At 37.7% G+C, this 21449-nt stretch overlaps 1 protein-coding gene across 3 annotated transcripts in view; it reads left to right on the forward strand.

Annotated features, from left to right (window-relative positions):
• RSF1 (remodeling and spacing factor 1) overlaps positions 1–21449 on the forward strand; it is a 156716-nt gene that overhangs the window by 65749 nt on the left and 69518 nt on the right. For all 3 annotated transcript variants that reach the window (XM_032852988.1, XM_032852987.1, XM_032852989.1), the window contains one exon: positions 21268–21360. In XM_032852988.1, the coding sequence (XP_032708879.1) occupies positions 21268–21360 (93 nt within the window). The remainder of the gene's footprint in view (positions 1–21267; positions 21361–21449) is intronic.

Below are 21449 nucleotides of genomic sequence, written 5' to 3' on the forward strand. Positions count from 1 at the left end.
GAAGAAGGTAGAGGGTTGCATGGAAAGCATGAAAAGGAAATGAAATCTGCCAGAAATCTGCCAGTAATCTGAATGATTTTGGAAATGGGTTTTTGTTCAGACCTACCAAGAAGGAGCTTGATAATAGTTTTATGAAACCATGACTGGAGAACCCAGTCAAGTCAGGTTGTACAGGTCTTCTGACCCACAGAAACTGGAAGATACTAAATGGGGCCTTGTTTTTTTTAAGATGCTGAATTTGTGGTGTTTTATTATACAGCAGTAGGAAACCAATACAGATTGCTTATATTAATGGGGGATTTATAATCTGATGAGAAAACAAGGATTAGAAGTTTGCAACAATTGCTTGCAGAAGTATTTTGCCTCTTTCATTTTTATAAAAAATGTGTTCTTTTCTATAAAACCCATAAATAGAATCATGAAGTTCTCATATTAGTACACTTAATTATTTACTTTAAAACTAACTTGATGCAAAATACTAAACAAATTTACTAAATTTGGTACTAAGTCAGAAAGGTTAGCTGACAAGAGAATTTTGGTGTTAGAAAATCTGGGCTCCATTCTTTGTTAGTACTGTTGATCTCAGGAAACTTTATTTCACTTGTCTGAACTAAGGTTGATTCATATGTAAAACTGAGAAAATACAATCTTATAGAACTGAGAAACTACCATTTATCTTGCAGAATTTTGAGAATTTAATGAAATTATATATGTAAAGCACTCCTCATAGTGTCTGACATAATGGCTTCAAGAGTAAAAGTATTACTGCAGACAATAAAATATCTGAGGTACTGTAGAAGCTTACATTTGTCACCTAATTTTTAAGGTCAATAAAAGATACTATTATGGTAATTTAGTTAATCGAAGCTACCATACCACAAAAACTGTAGAAGTATTTCCTGAAATGGTAGATTATTAATTAAATTCTGAAGGTTAAAAATAGATCACTTTATGTGAAATAGGAAGACAAATCAAGATGTGCTCAGCATGGAAACGTCTTTTCCCTAATGATTGTAGGGAATCAAAGCTGTATTCTGTTGGCTACTTTACATTGTTATTCTCCTAATTACTGTCTTTTCTAAATGAGGAGAGGAGGAAACACCTTTGTGGGTATATGAATTCTCACCCAACCCCTACAGAGTAGATCCATGTATTAATATCCCCATTTTGCAGATGCAGAAATTGTATTTGCCTCTATAAAAACCTCTTTCCCTCCCAGAATTGACGAGAACTATACCCTACATGCCTTATACACTGTTATGTACATCAAAAGTCATCAAGTTATGTCCTACTGCCTCTTTTTGCAATATCTATCTATATATCTATCTCTCAGAGAATGAGTGAGCAGGGAGAGGGACAGAGAGGGAGAGAATCTCAAAGCAGACTCCATGGCGCGCATGGAACACGACACAGGGCTCGATCTTTCGAGACTGTGATCTGAGCTGAAACCAAGCTTTGGATGCTCAACCAATGAGCCACGTAGGCACCCCTGCCTATTTGTATAAGACTCATGAGCCAATAATGCTTTTTCATAAAGAATAATTATAATCAGTTTATTGGAAGAAGAGTACTTATTGAAAGTTAAGAGTACTTAACTTTCCAGTTAAGTACACTGTTATCCACCTCCCATTCTTCTTATTAATACACCTGTATTACAAAAAAGTTGAACTCAATTATTATTACATATTATGCATAGTATATGAGATATGATATAGTATATCATATTTAATATAATAGATTGCTATTATATTTTAAATTTTATCAGTAAAAATTATAGAAGTGTTTTCTTGGGTACCTGGGTGGCTCAGTTGATTAAGTGACTGCCTTCAGCTCAGGTCATGATCCCAGAGTCCTGGGATCGAGTCCCACATCAGGCTCCGAGCTCCATGGGGAGTCTTCTTCTTCCTCTGACCTCTTATGCTCTCTCACTCTTTCTCTTTCTCTCTCTCAAGTAAATAAAATCTTTTTTTTTTAAAAGTGTTTTCTCTATTAATACGTAAATACCTTTGTAAATATACTTGATTTAGGCTCTTGGCCCACAAAGCCCAAATATTTTATCTGGCTGCTTTCAGAAAAAGTTTGCTCACCCTTGATATACATCATACCTACCATAGTGCTTGGTATATAGGAGTTTAATCATTATTTGTTGAATGACTAAATGAATTGAGGTTAAATAACTTTGCAAAGGACACAAAACCAAGTTACCCAACCTGGTTGTTCTGATTTTGTGTCCTGAAAAACAAAGCAGTTCTGTTTATGGCGATGAGAAAGAAATCCTTAAGTAATTCTAAAAGGAGCACTATAAGTATTTTCTTACCTGAATCACCAGGAATGGACATTTCATATGATACCAAATACAGTATGACGTTGGGTATAATTGGTAAATATTTGGCAGTCACTTTATTTATATTTATTTATATAAAGTTATTATTATAGTACAGCTTTTCTTTTTTTAAGATTTTATTTATTTGAGAGAAAGAGAGAGAGAGCTTGAGCACAGAGGGAGAGGGAGAAGCAGACTCCCCGCTGAGCAGATAGCCTAATGTAGACTCCATCCCAGGACCTTGAGATCATGACCTGAGCCGAAGGCAGATGCTTAACTGACTGAGCCACTCAGGCACCCCTAGTATAGCTTTTCTAACAATAGAATTTGAAGATCTAAGTACAAGATCTATTGTGACCAAAACTGTATTAGGGATTTTTTTTTTCCTTAGGCATTCTTCTGTCTGCATTGTTAAGAGTACTGTTGATAGGGGCGCCTGGGTGGCTCAGTGGGTTAAAGCCTCTGCCTTCAGCTCAGGTCGTGATCTCGGAGTCCTGGGATCGAGCCCCGCATCGGGCTCTCTGCTCCGCGGGGAGCCTGCTTCCTCCCCTCTCTCTCTGCCTGCCTCTCTGCCTACTTGTGATCTTTCTCTCTGTCAAATAAGTAAATAAAATCTTTAAAAACAAAAAAAAGAGTACTGCTGATAATCCAGAGAAGGAGTTGGCAAACTACAGCTCACTGCCTGTTTTTGTAAATAAAGTTGTATTGGAACACAGCCACCTCTGTTTGTTTACATATGATCTATGACTGCTGTCATGTTACAGTGCCAGATTGAGTCGTTTGTTTAAAAGAGACTGTATGGTCTGTAAAGGCTAAAATATTTACCATATGCCCTTTGTTTAAAAAAAAATTTAATATCTAATCTGGAAGGTGGCACATCAACCATCTATTTCTCTATTATTTCTCTTAGATCTGTCCTTTATGAAATTAAAATACAGACAGCCACATGGTGGTTAGCAGTTGGGTGGATAAAAAGGATATGAATGAGCAAGAAACACATCTGTACCTGCTGTAGAACTACTTTGTCTGTTTTTTATGATCTCTTATATTAGTTGATTGCTGGTTCATAGGTGGATAAGAACTCTGTCTACCTTTCTGACTGTCATTTACCTAGCTCCAAGCACATTGAGTGATTGAACAAATATATATGTATGAGGTCTCATCACTAAGTTTTCTTGACAGTTTATTATTAGAAAAAGTTTTATAAACGGACTCCCCATAGCTCTAGCTCTCGCTTAGGCTTTATACCAAATTACAAATATTTCCATTTATATCCAGCCAACTGCCTGTCGAACTGGTGTCCCAGAAACAAATCAAACTCAACTTATCAAAAGTCAGATTCATTCTCTTTCCTCCTCACACCTCTTATACATATTGAATCCATGATGTGGTCTTGTTACCACCAACATTCTGAGTCCCAAGCCATGATTTGGGCGTCGTCCCAAAGCCCTCCTTGTCCACATCCAAACAATAGCCAGGTTCTTTTGGTTTTTCTTCCCTTTTGTTTCTCAGTTTTGTCTTTTGTTCATCCTTATTGCCATGGCCTAATTCAGCAGGCCTTTATCATTTCTTGCCTGAAACTTCACCTTCTAATTAGCCTCCTAGCTTTTAGTCTTGTACCTTTCTACTGCCTTCTCGTCACTGCTACAAGAATGACCTTTTAAACACAAAGATTTAAAAGTGACTGTTGTATCACTTTCAGAATTATTTAGTGGTGGCCGTTCACTCAAAAATCTGAACTCTGTCAATAGTCTTCAGTGCTCTTAGTGGTTTAGCCACTTCTCTTCGGCCATGTCTGATGTCATTCTCTCCTGTGCACCCTGCTACTTGGCTCATATTCTGCACCATTCACAGAACCTTCTTTTTCATTCAGCAGAGTTTTTTTCTTTCTTTTTTTAAGATTTTATTTATTTATTTGACAGAGAGAGATCACAAGTAGATTGAGAGGCAGGCAGAGAGACTGCTGAGCAGAGAGCCCGATGCGGGACTCGATCCCAGGACCCTGAGATCATGACCTGAGCCGAAGGCAGCGGCTTAACCCACTGAGCCACCCAGGCGCCCCTTGGCAGTTTTTGTTACGTTGTATCTTCTGCCTGGAATGCCTTCCTACTAACCTGTTTTCCAGGCAGACTTAATTTATCCTTTGCATCTCAGCTCAAGAACTACTTTCTCCTTAAGGTCTCCTGTGGTGCCTGGGTGGCTCAGTCATTAAGCCTCTGCCTTTGGCTCAGGTCATGATCCCAGGGTTCTGGGATTGAGCCCCACATCGGGCTCCCTGCTTAGTGGGAAGCCTGCTTCTTCCTCTCCCACTCCCCCTGCTTGTGTTCCCTCTCTCACTGTGTCCCTATCAAATAAGTAACTAAAATCTTAAAAAAAAAAAAAATCTTCTCCCAGGAAGATGTTCTTTCATAGATTTATATGTAACTCCATTATATAGGAACCGTCTTTTTTTTTTTTTTTTTTTTTAAGATTTTATTTACTTATTTTGGAGAGAGAACACAAGCAGGGGAGAAACAGAGTGAGAGAGACAAGCAGACTTCATGCTGAGTGCAGAGCCTGACACGGGACTCGATTCTGCTACCCTGAGATCATGACCTGAGCCAAAATTAAGTGTTGGACTCTAAACTGACTGAGCCACCCAGACCCCCATCATATGGTTTTTATATTGGATGTTCACGATGTACCAGGCACTGTATTATATATAATACAGTGAGCTATTATATATAGCTCACCTTTGGAGTAGTTATTTCTTCTATGCACAAGGATTTTGATTTTGAGACATGAAATAACATGTTTGGCCTCACATTGCCAGAAATGGCAGAGCCAGCATCCAAACCTACAAAATACCACTAGTACTGTCACTCCTATTTGTCTTTTTTTGTAGGTTGTAAGTATCTTGAGTGCTTTTTTCCCATCTTTTTATGCATCAATTTTAGATGAACTAAATAATTACTTAGACAATTTCAGTTTCCTTTCAGTTCTGCTGATAAACTTGATTCTATATTTGCTTATTTGTTGTACTCTTTAGCTGTATTAGGTAGTTTTCTGATGGAATTTTTACCTTCCCTGTTAGGAGTCTCTTGATCTTTTATCTTTCTCTTAGTGGCATCATTGTGCATGATCTATAATGGAGACCTATTTCTTTTCCTTTTGAAGTCAGTAGAATATAATATAAAATTCTGTTTAAGTCCGCAGCAGGTTTGTGGCATCTGCTAGGCCCTGTTCCTTGACTCGTAGCTGATGTTACCAATCTAAGCTTTTTCTACTAAGCCTCGTTTTAGCAGACTATACTGCTGCTACAGATCAGTCAGCATTGGCATCTGTTTGTTATCTTTTATTAGTGTCTCCCTAAAACAGTTGGACTAAGACCTGTAGAAGGAGCAGAAATTTGTTAGGAAATTACCAGTAGCTTAGCTCAGTGTAATATGGAGTACCTAGAAAGAATGGTAATGAAGGGAAGCCCAAGGATCATGTGAAAGGAAGCTCTTGTGATAATCCGACTGAGTAATGAAGAGACCTGAGTTAAGGTTTTGGCAGTAAGAATGGAAGGAAGAGAGGGTGGACATGAGTGCTATTTGGAAAGCAGGACCAATAAGTCTTGATAACTGAGAGAGAGGGAAAGAGAGAGGTATCTAGCAACACAGTGCAACCAAGAGCATTCATGGTATTGCCACATCCTACACTTCCTGGCATATATTCTCCAGTATTGTCCAGAGTGTAAAGGAACTCAAATCTCGCTGGTGCCTTTTTATTTTTAAGGTGGAATCACCCTCCTAAAAATAAAGAAACTCAGTGAGTGGAAATTGAAACTAGGACTTCTGCCAGGATCTGTTAACTCCTTACTAAGTTGGATAGGTCTTGGCCTTATTGAGCTTCACATTCCTTTTTTGACTTGGTGAGTCCCAAAGAAATTTCTCTGCAAGTGAACTCTCATGCTTCCATGAAGCTCCTCTATTTCCAGTGGTGGTTAATGGCTTTAGATGTTAATGACTTACCACATGACCAATTTTATACACCTTGGCCATAGATAATGAATATCAACATGTTAATAAACATATCTCAACATATTCAGTACCTGTTGCTTTGGCTTTCCTGCTGCTCTACCGCCTGCCCTGAAAACAGCCATATAAGGGCCTTGAAAAGTAATGGGAAAGCCAAGTTTTAATAAATTATCCTTTAAATCAAATCACCGTTGATTTCCTTTAGCCTCAGAATAATTTCTAAGACACAATGGCGATTTATTACTGCTGTTTTTTTTTTTAAATTTCTGTGATTTCCTCAGTGCATGCCACACTAATGATTTAGAGATGGATTTTCAAAGAAAAAAGAAATGCTATTATGTTGAATGTAATCATTGATCTTGAAAGGCTCTTGATTTTATGAAATGTTAAAAATAAATGTTTTTTAGAATAAACAAGAGTTTTTTCTGGGGCTTAATACTTGAGAGATAATGACGTTGAGTAGAAAAGAACCTAATATGTCTCATTTGGGGTGTTTCCCCCTCACCAGAACCATACCTCATTCATTTATGCCTCAGAAGTGAACAGAAGACAAGGGCTGTCTCTGTCCCTTGGTCCCTAGTAAAGGTTTAGAAATCTTTTGAAAGTGAATGAACTTGGCTGTAGATGGCCTTAATCTAAATGGTAATTTCAAAAAGACCCATTGTTTTTAACCCCTTTAGGGATGATTGTTTTCTGTTGTTAGCAAGTCATTTAGCATTTGTTAGTTTGGTCATATTTTGATAAGCATTAGATATTTCTCTACTGCTACATTTATTTTTCAAAGCTAAACTAAGGTTATTTTTCATTTTTATTTGCCTTGTTAATATGTTAATTGGTGTTTTCTTTTTTATTGAGGTGCGGTTCTTAGAACATAAAATTTGCAGTATTGAAGTGTATTAATTGGTTTTAGTATATTCACTGTATTGTGCACTATAACCACTATCTAGTTCCAGAACATTTCCATTACCCTCAAAATAACCTCCCTACCTATTAACAACAGTCCCAGTCACAACCCCCTCTCCCAATCCTCTGGCAGCCAATAATGTACTTCTGTCTCAATGGATTTGCCTATATCATTTCTTGTGATTGGGAATCATAAAAATTACGTGGCCTTTTGTGTCTGAGTCTTTCATTTAACATAATGATTTTAAGGTTTATCCATATTGGAACATGCATCAGTTATTTTTATTTATATCAGTTATAAAAAGAAATTATTATTGCCAGATAGTATACCATTATATGGATAATACCACGTTATATTAATCCATATCATCAGTTAATGATTATGTGGAATTATTCTCTAACATTAATGTACCAGTTTTTGTATGATTTTGTATTTTCATTTCTCCTGTCTGTATACCTAAGATTGTAATTGATGGGTCACATGGTAATTTTATGTTAAGTTTTTTGAGGGACTGCCAGACTTTTTTTTATAGCCATTGTACCATTTTACCTTCCCACCAGCAACTTATGGGTGTTTCAATTTCTCCAAAACTTAGTTTTTAGTAATAATGGTAAGGGCTAATATTTGAGTGCTTACTATATACTAGGTCTTATGCTATTTTACATACATTATGTAGTTGAAAATAGCCCCCATATCATGGCAAATTAAATTACTCCCAAGGTCACATAGATAGTAGATACTGAAGCAAGGATTAAACACAAGTTTGTCTCATGTCACAGCATGAATACTTAACAGAAAGTACTTTATATATTGGAAAATATTTCCACATACTTTTAACTTTGTAAAATGTTCCCTATAGAGTACTATTTACTCTGTGGTAAGGTGTGAGCAGCCATAATTTATGCTCATAACTGGATTGCATATGGTGATGTAGCAAGAGCTGGATATGTAATGGGGAAAACTATGAACTCTACTAATTACTATGTATAAAAGTTACTTCTTTTGAACCCTCTGTTTTCTCATGAAAGTATATTTGAATATTCTCAACATATTGCCTTTGTCAAATAGTTGGAAACTAGCAAATGTTATTTAAAAAATAATGAATAGAAAAACAACATAGTGATTTTAGGGAACTTTTTTCTTTGCTGTGGCTGACATTCCTTTGGAAACTAACAGCAGCTTGGGCCAAATTATCTATACCTGTGGATATAGAAGTACTGGGTTTTATTTTCTTTGTTTTTTTTCCTGAACAACTATGTAACTTCAGGTGGTCCAATGAATGTTTTGTGATAATAATATACCTGAAGGCCTTCCCATAGAGCAGCTAGCTGAATTACCTTAATTATGGCTGGGAAACCTCTTGTGACAAGTGTGCCGTTGAGTAGACTTCAGGAACCCACTTTTCTTCTTCAGATGTTTTTTTTTCCCCCAAGTGTGCACACCTGTCAGTCACATATTTAGAAGTACCATTCCTTCACAGCACAGTTATTTACTTAGTAAACATTCCTATAGCTTGAATATTAATGTGTTTTCAAAGAAGTTGTATAAAAATCATAAAGTTTTTTCTTATTGCTTTAGCTCAGCATATAAACCTAGGAAGTAAGAATAAAATCTTACAAAGTTTCCTAAGTATAAAATGTTCCTACCATTGAAAATTGTTGTGTTACTTTATATACTTATTGCTATTCTTGTTTAAGCTGAAAATGAGAGGATGGAGTATATAAAATTTATGTCATATTTTAAAACCTTCTTCTGGGGCCGCTTGGGTGGTACAGTTGGTTGAGCATCAGACTCTTGGTTTTGGCTCAGGTTGTGATCTCAGGGTCATGAGATCCAGTCCCTTGTCGGCCTCCTGCTCAGCATGGAGTCTGCTTGGGTTCTCTCTCTCTCTCTAAAATAAATAATAAATTTTTAAAAAAAGATTTATTTGACAGAGAGAGAGAGGAGGGGAGGGAACACAAGCACGGGGAGTGGGAGAGGGAGAAGCAGGCTTCCTGCAGAACAGGGAGTCTGACCCAGGGCTTGATCCCAGGACCACAGAATTATGACCCTAGCTGAAGGCAGATGCCTAATGACTGAGCCAGCCAGGCGGCCCAATAAATCTTTAAAAAACAAACAAACAAAAAAATATTTTTGACTGTTGTCTATGGTACAAAATAAGTATTTTTGGAAATTGAACAACTTGCAAAATTCAAGATACCTACCTTATATGCAAAAATTAAATCCTGTCAACAATCTAAATGAAGGAGGTGAAACAGACCTCTTAGAATAAAACACAGGGATAGATCTTCATAATCTTAGATTTGGCATAGATACTTAGATAAGACCCCAAAATCATGTCAACAAGAGAAAGATGAATTGGACTTGATCAAAATTAAAAACTTGTGCATCAAAGGACATGAAGTGCAAAGACAACCTACAGAATGGAAGAAAATACTTGCAAATTATATAAGTGATTAGAATTTAGTATTCAGAGTATATAAGAAACTCCTAAAACCCAACAAAACGATAACCCAATTTAAAAAAGAGCAAAATATTTGAGTAGACATTTGTCCAAAGATGTACCAAGATTAATAAATTAGCACACAACAAAGTACTCAACATCTTTAGTCATTGGAGAAATGCAAATCAAAACCACAGTGAGATATCATTTTACACCTAATGAGGATGGCTATTTAAAAAAAAAAGAAAAGAAAAGAAGTATTGGTAAGGTTGTGAAGTTATTGAAACCCTCCTCCTGTGTTCCTAATGGGAATGCAAAATGGTGCAGCTGCTGTGGAAAGCAGTTTGACAGTTCCTCAAAAAGCTAAACATAGAATTGCCATATGACCCAGCAATTCCACTCCTAGCTGTATCCTTAAGAGAATTGAAAACAGAGACTCAGATACTTGTATGCCAGTGGTTATTGTGGAATAACTCCTAATAGCCAAAGGATTGAAACTACCCAGTTGTCATTCGACAGATGAATAGATAAGCAAAATGTGATATATTCATACAATGGACTATCTTTCATTCCTCAAAAGGAATAGAGTTCTTTTACTTGCTACAACATGATAAACCTTGAAAATATGGTAATATGAAAGAAGCTAGGCACAAAAGGACAAATATTGGTTGGTTCCACTAATATGAACTCTCTAGAACAGGCAGATTCATAGAAACAGAAGGTATATAGGTTACCAGGGGCTACAGGGTGGGAGGAAAGTGGGGAGGTACTGCTTTGGGTTAAAGAGTTTCTGTTTGGGTGATAAAGAAGTTTTGGAAATAAAACGTGATAATGGTTATACAACATCGTGAATGTAATTAATGCCACTGAATTGTGCACTTAATGGTTAAAATGGCAAATTTTATTTTTAAATTTTATGTATATGTATATGTATATGTATATGTATATGTATATAATCTCCCCACAATAAAATTATGAGGAGTACAACCATCAGGGAATTTTCTGTAGACCTAGCAGTAATCTTAGCTTCAACATTTTCACTGTCATGTTGGATACAGAGCATACATAAAACGGGAAGCCATTCAGTGTAATATTGGGTTTATTAACCTTAAAAATAAAACTGTGAGTTATTTTACCAGCAAAATGGGTTATTAGGGAATAGCAGAGACTTAACAATTAAGTTCAAGCAAGCTGGGCAAGTCCAGAGAACAAAGGAGAGGACCTATCTTTTCATGGAGGGAAGGAGGTGTTGGGAGGGACTGTAATCTAAGAGTCCTAAACTGAGAGTTTATAGTATAGTGGCTTTTCATTGGCTGAGTTGTGACTGTGTCTCATTGACTGGGCTGTTTACTGGCCAGAAGAAAACCTTTCTTCTGGCTGGGGTAGTCATGTAGTACTTGTTCTTCTGCAGTTGATTAGTGGTAGGACATGAGGGCTTCCCCTTCTGGCCTCCTGAGTGCATTTTAAATGAGGTTAATTACCCAGAAAATAAATGTAGGAAATTAAAACAAGTCACCAATAATTTTATTTAAATCTTAGACATGTTATTTGTGTGTGTGTGTGTGTTTAAAATGAAAATATCATGAACAATGTTTATGTACATTTTGAAGAACACTGATCTACTCCCTACCAGCTCTTAATTCCTTCTGTTTCTACTAGTGTTCCAATTGGTTCTGGAAATGATTTTAGGTTTGCATTTACATAAGGAAGCTACAGCATGGTGAGTAGTTGATAAGCACCTTTCTTATCTTTTTACTAGCAGCAAAACCTCTACTTTACAGGTGAAGATCCTGAAATTCAAAGTGGTAATTGATTGAAACAAGATCACATTGCTGATAGGGAGAGCAAGGATTTGAATCTCAACCTGTATGATCCTAAAAGCCTTATCTCCTTTTTACCTTGATTTACCTAGATTACTGATATAAAGCAGATTTCTTGGAAAGAGGCACTTAACAATCCCACTCTTTTCATTTTAATTGCATTTTAGGCATATGGTTAATCTTATTTATGAATATAAAATAGCTTTGATAGAGATTTTATTTTTCTTGCTTGACTTATTTTACATATTTTGAGGGTACCTTTTCCTTGACCAAGACTTCAGAATAGGCTACTTCTTTTCCTTGACCAAGACTTCAGAATAGGCTACTTCTGAGAGTAGCCTTTCAAATTTTTGCCATGTGTAAATGTGCCCTATTTATAAGTTAACTGAGATTTCAGCTGCTTATCCCTCTAATCCTGAGCTCCTTCAGCAGCTGTTATAGTATCTTACTTATCCTTGTGGCAAGTACAATGTCTGGGACATAGTACATCCTGATAAAATGTGGAATGAGCTAATTAATTAACATAAGCTTATACTCTGTCAGTTGGAGTTTTGGTATTTCTTTTGAGGTTTTTAAAACCCTATTGCTTGGGCACCTGGGTGGCTTGGTTGGTTGAACAACTGTCTTTGGCTCAGGTCATGATTCCAGAGTCCCAGGATTGAGTCCCACATTGGGCTCCCTGCTCCACGGGGAGTCTGCTTCTTCTGACCTTCTCCCCTCTCATGCTCTCTCTCACTGTCTCTCTCTCAAATAAATAAATAAAATCTTTTAAAAAAGCATACACACAACAAACCCTATTGCTTGAGATATCTCACCATTGAAACATTTCCTGTATATTTTTTAAGAAATTAAACATCTATTCTATACAAGTCTTAATGCATTCTTATAGGCAGTGTTCCCAAATATCCCCTAATAATAGTAAATCCTCTCAATAGTTACAGCAGAGAACATTGACACAGTAAATATTTACTGAGTGACCACTCTCAGCAAGGCCTTGTACTTGGTAGGTATCATAGAAAACAGAAAGAAGAATCAGACTTTGTACTTCTTTCAAAACTCTTGTAGTTTTACAGGGTGCCTACCTCAAATGAAATTATGAGAAAGTTATATTGTAAATAGTAAAACCATATGTTAAACATGAAACTTACTGCTTTTGTAAGGTGCACAAGCACTAGGAACCTGAATCTGCCTCTCTTAGTAGTTTAGTGTGAGCTTCAACCCCTTTCCGTTGAATTGTTGGAAAACGGGCTTTAGTGGGTCTTCTTCTAGGCATCAGACTCTACTATCCTGTCTTGCACATTGCAACAGAACTGTTTTTTAATAGTGCTTCCAAATGCTTGTTGAGCCCTCATATTTACGAGCCATGGCCTATTTTTACAGCCTTGCTCACTCCCTTCCCTCACGGCCTTGTCTGTGTCCACTCCCAAATCCAAGCACTAGTGGTCTAGGGCTCTCAGGCTCAGCAGAAAGAACTTCTCTCTTCACCCTCACGTTGACAGGACATACCAGTATCACCCACATCTCCCCTGCTTTGCATATTGTTTTTTTCTTCCTGAAATTCTCTTCACCTCCTTGTCGTGTAAAACCTATTCATCCTTCAGGTCCTAACATAAAAGTCACCACTTAAATAAAACCTTACTCTTGAGTTGTTGCAGTTGATACCATTTTGTCCATTGGCTGAATTATGGTTTCTCTCCTCTCTATTTTTGTGGTAGTTGATAAATGTATTCGTTAATCAGTTTGTAGATAACTCATTGACCATCCTTTCCCCCTGTAATTATATGTTTCCATCTTTCTTTCTGAGTCGTGCACTTCTTAAAGCAGAGACTGTTAACCTTTCCCCTCCCCATATTTAGTATGTTCAGTTTAGCCCTCCAAGAATAATATGACATACGAAACTGTTGGACAAAATTAAATATTAGGTCAGGGAGACTTGGTGAATTGTAATTTGAATATAAAGAATGGACCTAGATAGTTTATAATTCTCATTCTAGCCTTTGTTCACAATTCTTTTGGTGACAGCTGACCTGATTAACTATATACTGATTTCACCATGAATGACTATGGATACTAATTACTATTACTCTCATTCCTTGGGTAAAGCATATTACTTCCTGAGGATAAGAGCACATACATCTAAAGCTTGTGAGAATTGACTGCATTAATATTTTATTTATTTTTATTTTTTAAAGATTTTATTTATTTGTCAGAGAAAGAGAGAGAGAGCGCGCGCACAAGCTGGAGGAGTGGCAGGCTGAGGGAGAAGCAGGCTCCCCACTGGGCAAAAAGCCTAATGCAGGACTGGATCCCAGGGCTCTGGAATCATGACCTGAGCCAAAGGGAGACACATAACCGACTGAGCCACCCAGGTGCCCCAACTGCATTAATGTTTGAAAGCAATAACAACAGTAGATGGCACATAGTAAATACGCAATAAATGTTAGCTGTTAGTACTATTCTAGTAAGAATTTTTAATGTTCTTAAAGATGTGTTATATTGGATCATGGTTAACCAAAAAGAATTTTTTAAAAAATTAAGGTAAAAGCGTTATTTTTCTGTTTCTTTCATTCATTCATTAGATACGTGTTTTGTATCTGCTGGGTCCCATACTTTGTTACAAGCTAGGGGTATAAAGATAAGTTGACTTCTCAGCACTCAGATTTTATTTGACTCAGATTTGAAAAGGTTTGTATGAAGGCTGTATGATTCAGTGGAAAGAACTCTGAAGCAGGAATCCTAAGCTTCTAGTCCTAAGCTCAGTCACTGATTTTGAGGGAGATACTTCTTAGATGTCGTATGGATCACCTCAGACTCTGTTAGGTACAAAACAGACCTCTTATCAGCTCCTTTCTCCGAGGGATTATCTTATCTTAATACCTTTGTTTAAAGTACTTTTCGTCCTTTGTTCGTTCAAGCTAAGGAATGTAGATGTCACCTTTGTTTTTCCTTTCCAGTCACTGTCCACATATGTTCTGTCCAAAAGTCCTGGATTCGGGGCGCCTGGGTGACTCAGTGGGTTAAGCCACTGCCTTCGGCTCGGGTCATGATTTCGGGGTCCTGGGATCGGGTCCTGCATCGGGCTCTCTGCTCGGCGGGGAGCCTGCTTCCCTCTCTGTCTCTGCCTGCCTCTCTGCCTACTTGTGATCTCTCTGTGTCAAGTAATAAATAAAAATCTTAAAAAAAAAAAAAAGTCCTGAATTCTACCCCCAAAATACAGTTCCTTCTTTCTGTTCCCACTACTGCCACCATAGTCCATGGCATCATTATCTCTCTCTTTTTTTAAACTATACCTCTTGGTTATGATTAATTTTCTTCGTTTGTTTTGAAAGATTTTATTTATTTATTTGACAGAAAGAGAGACCGTGAGAGAGGAAACACAAGCAGGGGGCATGGGAGAGGGAGAAGCAGGCTTTGCCGCTGAGCAGGGAGCCCAATGCAGGGCTGGATCCCAGGACCCAGGGTTCACGACCTGAGCTGAAGGCAGATGCCCAATGACTGAGCCACCTAGGTGCCCCAGCATCATTATCTCTTGCCTTAAAATTGGTTTCCAAGTTTCCATTTTTCCCCCTTTACAGTCCATTTACAGCAGCTATTCATGGATCAGATTTTGTTATTCCCCCATTTAAAATCCTCCATTGGCCTCCCATTTTATTTGAAATAAAATCTTAATTCCTTACCTTGGCCTCCATAATTTTGCCCTTGCTTACCTCTTTAACCTTATCTTATGCCATAATTTTGTTCTGCTTTGTTTGTACTGATTTTTTTTTCCCTTTGTTCTGCTTAATTTGTACTGATCTTTTTTTCTGTTTTTCTAATATGCCAGACTTGAAGGCCTTTGTGCTAGCTTGTTTCTTCTGCCTGGAGCATTCCTACTTCACATCTTCTTGTGGCTGATTTCTCTGTCTCAACTTTTTATGTCAAATGTCAGCTTTTTTAATGAGGCCTTCTCTGAGCACCCAACCGGAGTAATACACAAACTTTCTGTAGCACATTACTGTTTTGTTTTCAACATAGCATTTGTCTCTACTTGATATTTTCTTATTTTTGCCTGCTGTACTATCTTTTAGAACATAAGCTCTATGATAGCAAGTTGACTGCTTCATTATGGTATCCCAGCTCCTTGACTAGTTTCTGCCATAGAGTAGGTACTCAGTAAATATTGGTGGAATCTCCAGATAAATTAATCTCTTTATAAACTTAACATGCTTCTCAATTATAAAATCGAGATTTTCATCTGAATGGTATCCGAAGACAGCCCCTCTCCGCCTTGATAATTAAAGGCAGTGAAGACAGACTTTATTCACTAATTATTGTGGTAGGAGAAGGAGCTGAGCTCAATTCCAGTTTGTCCAGAGGTGACTGGTATTTTAAAAGGGAGTCAGAGGGTTTCAGGAAGTGGAAATGAGGGAGGAAAAGGAGGATAGAGAAAGGAACAGTTACAACAAGTAAGTTTGAGGATTGGTCTGAAAGTTGGTCAGTCAACTTGTTTAGGCCTTCTGTGCCTGCTAACTTTGAAAAGATAAACTTTCTGCCTTCCCACAGAGTCTAGGGGGTCCTATCCTTCCTGATGATTATAAATCAAAGGAATGGCTTTCCAGTCCTTGGGAAAGACACTCTTATAGGAGATACATACACATCTCAAAGGGACAGAGAAGATTTACAATTGTAAGGTTTTGTTTGTTTATTTTTAAAATAAATGGAAAAGGGAATTCAGGGACTTAGATCAGGTGTTGGTTGGAAAACACAGTAAATTATTTTGGAAACCTTGAATTTTCTAGACAGGAACTCAGGAGCAGAGTGGTTCCAGGGACAAGTCCTGAGACTGCAAGAAGCCATTAGAGTTATTTAGTATCTCTCTCTCTCTCTTTTTAAGATTTTATTTACTTGAGAGGAAGAGCGCACATGTGAACATGAGTTGGGGGGGGGCAGATTTAGTCTCTTAATTCAGGGGTTTGGATGTTCATGCTGAGGGTTTTTACAGTTCTTTGCTCCACCCCATCCCTCCCCTTTTTAATGCCCCCCCCAACCCGACCCTCTTTTAATGTTGTCAAAAAGAGAAGGATTATATGTCTCCAAGATTAATGTGTTAATGATCTCGCTGAGATAAATTCTATGTATTTGCTGTGTAGGCATGTGAAACCACCTTTCCTGTAAATACTGAGATGATGTGGACTTTTAAATCTGCCCCTCCCCCCCATTTTCCATCCTCATCCTTGTTTTTCTGTGTGTAAATTAGGGGGAAAAAACAGCCCCCCCCCCCCCCCCCAGGGGTTACTGGAATGGCAGCAGGCACATGGCCAAGAGGCCTGAATGGCATTCAGCCTTGCAGGCACAGAACTTTGATTTCATGTGTGTATCAGAAAGACTGTTCCTTAGGCACCATGCAGGGGGATACAACAGGATATGACCTCTCATTAACCAGATTAGAGAGAATCAAACATAAAACCAGTATTATGGAACAATAACTTAGGGTGATAAATATGAACGTTATACAAAAATGTTCATGTTTTAAATACTGGAACATTCTCTAAAGAGAAATTGCATGCAAAACCAAATTATATTTGCAAGACTGATTAGAATCAAGTTGGGGCATGGGGAGTTAATATGAATTAATAATCTAATAAGGATCCTCTTCCTTCAAGTGATGCAGGCTGGTCGCTGGGTCCTCGGACCCAGAGGGGTTCTCTCAGGATCAGCCAAGAGGGTCCTTGGCGTTTTCCCCCGCTTTTTTCCCATCAAGTCACGTGCCCTCCTTAATGCCCATCAAGCAATTACCCCAACCCCCCACCCAACTCCCTTCTAGCCGCCTGGCTTTGCGCAGAATAGAAATCAAATGTGAGCCAAAAGGAAGTGAGAGCAGAGTTTATTAAAGATGTAGAGAGAGTGCAGATATAGACAGAGCGTCTGGGAGACTCAGAAAGGAAAGGAGAGTGAGTCTTGCTTGGGGTCTGGGTTTTTATTGAGGATTGTTGTCTGGTTCACGTGTCTTCTCAGGCATCCGGAGACTAAGTTCAGTGTTAGATGTTCCTCACAAGTCACTTACGTACCGGTGCCAGTCAGGGGTCTTGGAAAGCACTCATGTTGACCCTGCCTGGTTACTCCTTAGATATTATCTATTGTGCTGGAAGACTTCCAAAGAAGTCATTACCTCCTTGACCTTTACAAGGAGGACATACATTATCTGTTCCATAAGATGTGTATGGTGAGGGTGTAGATCCTAAAAGGAATAGAAGCAGGAAAAAAAGCAGTTCTTCAAGGGGTCCCTTTAGTTTCCCTGTCTCACAAGGATCCAAGAATAGCTGTTATAGACAGTCTCATAGACACAGTTTCTGGTACTCTAGGCAAACATAGGCCCATGGGCCAAATCTGGCCTGCTGTCTACTTATGTATGGCTTGAAAACTAAGAGTGTTTTTTACATATTTAAAGGGTTTGGAGAATGGTTGACATATGAAAATTATATGAAATTCAGATTTCCTTATCCATAAATAAAGTGGTATTGGAACACAGCCAAGTTTACTCATTTATGTATTTTCTGTGGTTGCTTTTTGCACTACAGCAGCAGAGTTGAATAGTTGAAAATAGACCATATGGTCTACAAAACCTAAATTATTTCTTATTTGGCCCTTAACAGAACAAGTTTGCTGACCCCTCGTGTAGATTTATATAGTCCTGCATAATTATTTGTCATTTATTCTTTTTTTTTTTTTCTTAATTTTACAATCTTTACTTTGTGATAGCAATAGGTCATAGCTATTTGGGCAAATATGATACTAGGTTTCGAGGTTTATTTTTCTATAAATGGCACAATAATATGTCTGTATTGCCTTATTAAAGAACCAAATGAGTAGCATATTCACCTCCGAATATCAGCACAAATGTTTTGTACCCTAAGCGATAAATAAGGAAGGTTAGTAAATTGAAGGTAAGCAGTAAAATACCTTAAGATAGAGGCAGAGAGGCCTCTGTCTTAATTATCTGTTTATTTACCCCCTCTTTCGCTTTCACTTTTCTCCCCTTTCACATGATAAAAGATAATTAAGAGTTATTCATTTGTATTTGGTATCTGACTACATGAGCCATTGGCTATGCCTTGGTTCTTGGGTTGTCAAGCAGGCGTTGGAGCTGTTTTCATTCTCAGCCTCTCTCAGATGTTGACTGTGAGCTTTCCCACCCTCAGATTGAGCCTTTAAGATTGTCAGCCAACATCCTCTTCTTTCAGGGGTATGGTATAAAGCGGGACACTCAGTAGGTGCTTCATCCAAGTCATATACTGGGTTGTCCATTCTTGATTATCCCTCTGATTTTGTTTTAAATTGAGATATTAGTCACATATCATGACATTTACCCTTTTATTTATTTATTTTTTAAGGATTTTATTTACTTGACAGAGAGAGATCACAAGTAGGCAGAGAGGCAGGCAGAGAAAGGGAAGCAGGCTACCTGCTGAGCAGAGAGCCTGATGGGGCTTGATCCCAGGACCCTGGGGTCATGACCTGAGCGGAAGGCAGAGGCTTTAACCCACTGAGCCACCCAGGCGCCCCAGACATTTACCCTTTTAAAATAAACAATTCAGCGTTTTTTACTATACTCATTAGGTTGTGCAGTCATAACCACTATCTTAAATCTAGAACATTTTATCACTCTGAAAAGGAATCTGCTCTTAGCAATCACTCCCTGTCCTCCCTCTACCTTCCCCCTGGTAACTATTAGTAAACTTATAGTCTGTGTTTGACTGTTGTGTAAGTTTCATATACATAGAGCCAAACAATATGTAACCTTTTGTATCTGGTTTCATTCACTGAGCATAATGTGTTTTATGTTTATCCAAGCTGTACACTGTATCAGTACTTCGTTTCTTTTTATAGCTATATAAAATTCCACTGTATGGATTCCTGAATATTCCATATATTATTTATCCATTTATCAGTTGATGGATATGCGGGTTGTTTCCACCTTTCAATATTCTAAAAAATGCTACTATGAACGTTATATACATTTTTGCATGGGCATGTATTTTTACTGTTCCTGTATAAATACCTAGCAATGGAATTGCTAAGTTACGTGATAGCTCAGTGTTAACATTTTGAGGAACTGCTTAGCTTTTTAATGAAACATCTGCACCACTTTATATTCCCATCAACAACCTGTGCATTTTGGTCTCTCCACATCCTCACACCATTTACTATTTTCTTCTTTTTTCTTAAAGATTTATTTTTTGTTTTCAAGAGAGAGAGAGCGCCAGCATGTGAGCTTGGGATGGGGTAGAGAGAGAGGGAGAGAGAGAAACTCCAGCAGAATCGCCACTGAGCTGAGCACAGAGCCGGATGTGGGGCTGGATCTCAGGACCCTGAGATCACTGAGCTGCGAGTCTTACTTTTCTTTTTTGATACAACTGTCCTTATGGATATGAAGTAGTATTCCATTGTGGTTTTAATATGCATTTCCTTAATGACTAATGATAATCATATTTTCGTTCTTGGCCTTACTGTTTGCCTTATTTTCACTTTCTGTCCTAACAATCATTATGTCGTTCTTGGCTTTACTGCTTGCCTTATTTTCACTTTCTATCCTAACAATAATCTCGTATGATTTTATTATATAGTTGGTAAAAAACGATTACACTGGTGCTGAACAGGAAAAGGGCAACATTCCTAGAAGGGTCAGCTTGGTCTTATTCTTAGGTTAATGTGATTATATAAGCAATTCCACTTGGCCTGCTTATGTTTCTCCTGCCTGCCTATCTAGCTAATTGCCCAAGCTCCCAAATAATCTTGTCCCTTGGTTGGTTCTTCTCTCTTGACCTTCATTATATTCCTTACCTCTTGGATTAGAGCAAAGAGCATGGAGTCACTAGACACTTTGTATAATGTTTCATGCCTGTTTGTAACATTTAAGATCAGTATTGTTACTGTTCCCCTTTTATTGCTGAAGAAACTGGCTCACAGAGGTCATACAACCCATGGCATTTCTCCTGATTAATCCTTATTATTGAGTGGTGTGGTTATCCATATCTTCTTTCCTCAGATTGTTACAGTGGCTCTGATTTGCCTGAAATGCTTGTATAGGGAGAGAAACCTAGAATTGTAAGTTATGGTCACATTTTAGAAAGTCTCAAATGCCAAACAAAGGGATCTTTATGCAAAAAAAAAAGAGGACATTGAGGTGGGGAATGGCTTTTTAAAAAATGTGCCTACAGGGGGCTTGCGTAGCTCAGCATCCTACTCTTGATTTTAGCTCAAGTCGTGATCTTGGGGTCATGGGATTGAGCCTCACATTGGGCTCTGCACTCAGAGCAGAGTCTGCCTCTCCCTTTCTCTCTGCTTCCGCCTACCTCCATTCTCTCTCTCTCTCTCAAATAAATAAAGTAAAATCTCTCTTTTAAAAATGTGCCTATAATTTGACATGATTTTTGAATGCCTACCTCTATTCTAGGCATGGAGATAAATAAACTATTGTCCTCAAGGAACTTCTAGGCCATTTGGAAGGGGAATTAGATAATTTTTGCATTTGGGAAAATGTGCCATAAAACATGTATAAAATTCTTGAGAGCAAAGGAGAGAGCTCTAGAGATCACTGCCTACCTTAAATTCAGTCATTAGTCACAAGTAAGCATTTCTGGTGTATTTAAGGATGCGTTTGGCTTGGAATGTATTTGTTATAAACTTGTTCCATTATAAATATGTATAAATAAGTATAGTTAACATAATTATACAATAAAATACCAATGTAAATATAAATTGCTTTTATGTATTAAGATATTAACTTTGTTTGACAGATATGCCAAGAGTTTAATAGCACCTGGGCATGGGAGATGGAGAAGAAGGGCTATCTTGAAATGAGTGTTGAATGCAAACTAGCACTCCTAAAGGTAATGAATTTATTATCTTTTACAATTATTTTAATTAATTCACCAATAGTTGTTTCAAGAATAATGTTATCTAAAAGCTTTAATAGAAA

The sequence above is a fragment of the Lontra canadensis genome, unplaced genomic scaffold (genome assembly GCF_010015895.1).
Source record: "Lontra canadensis isolate GAN:19392208 unplaced genomic scaffold, GSC_riverotter_1.0 scaffold7, whole genome shotgun sequence".
In the NCBI taxonomy this organism is placed as follows: Eukaryota; Metazoa; Chordata; class Mammalia; order Carnivora; family Mustelidae; genus Lontra; species Lontra canadensis.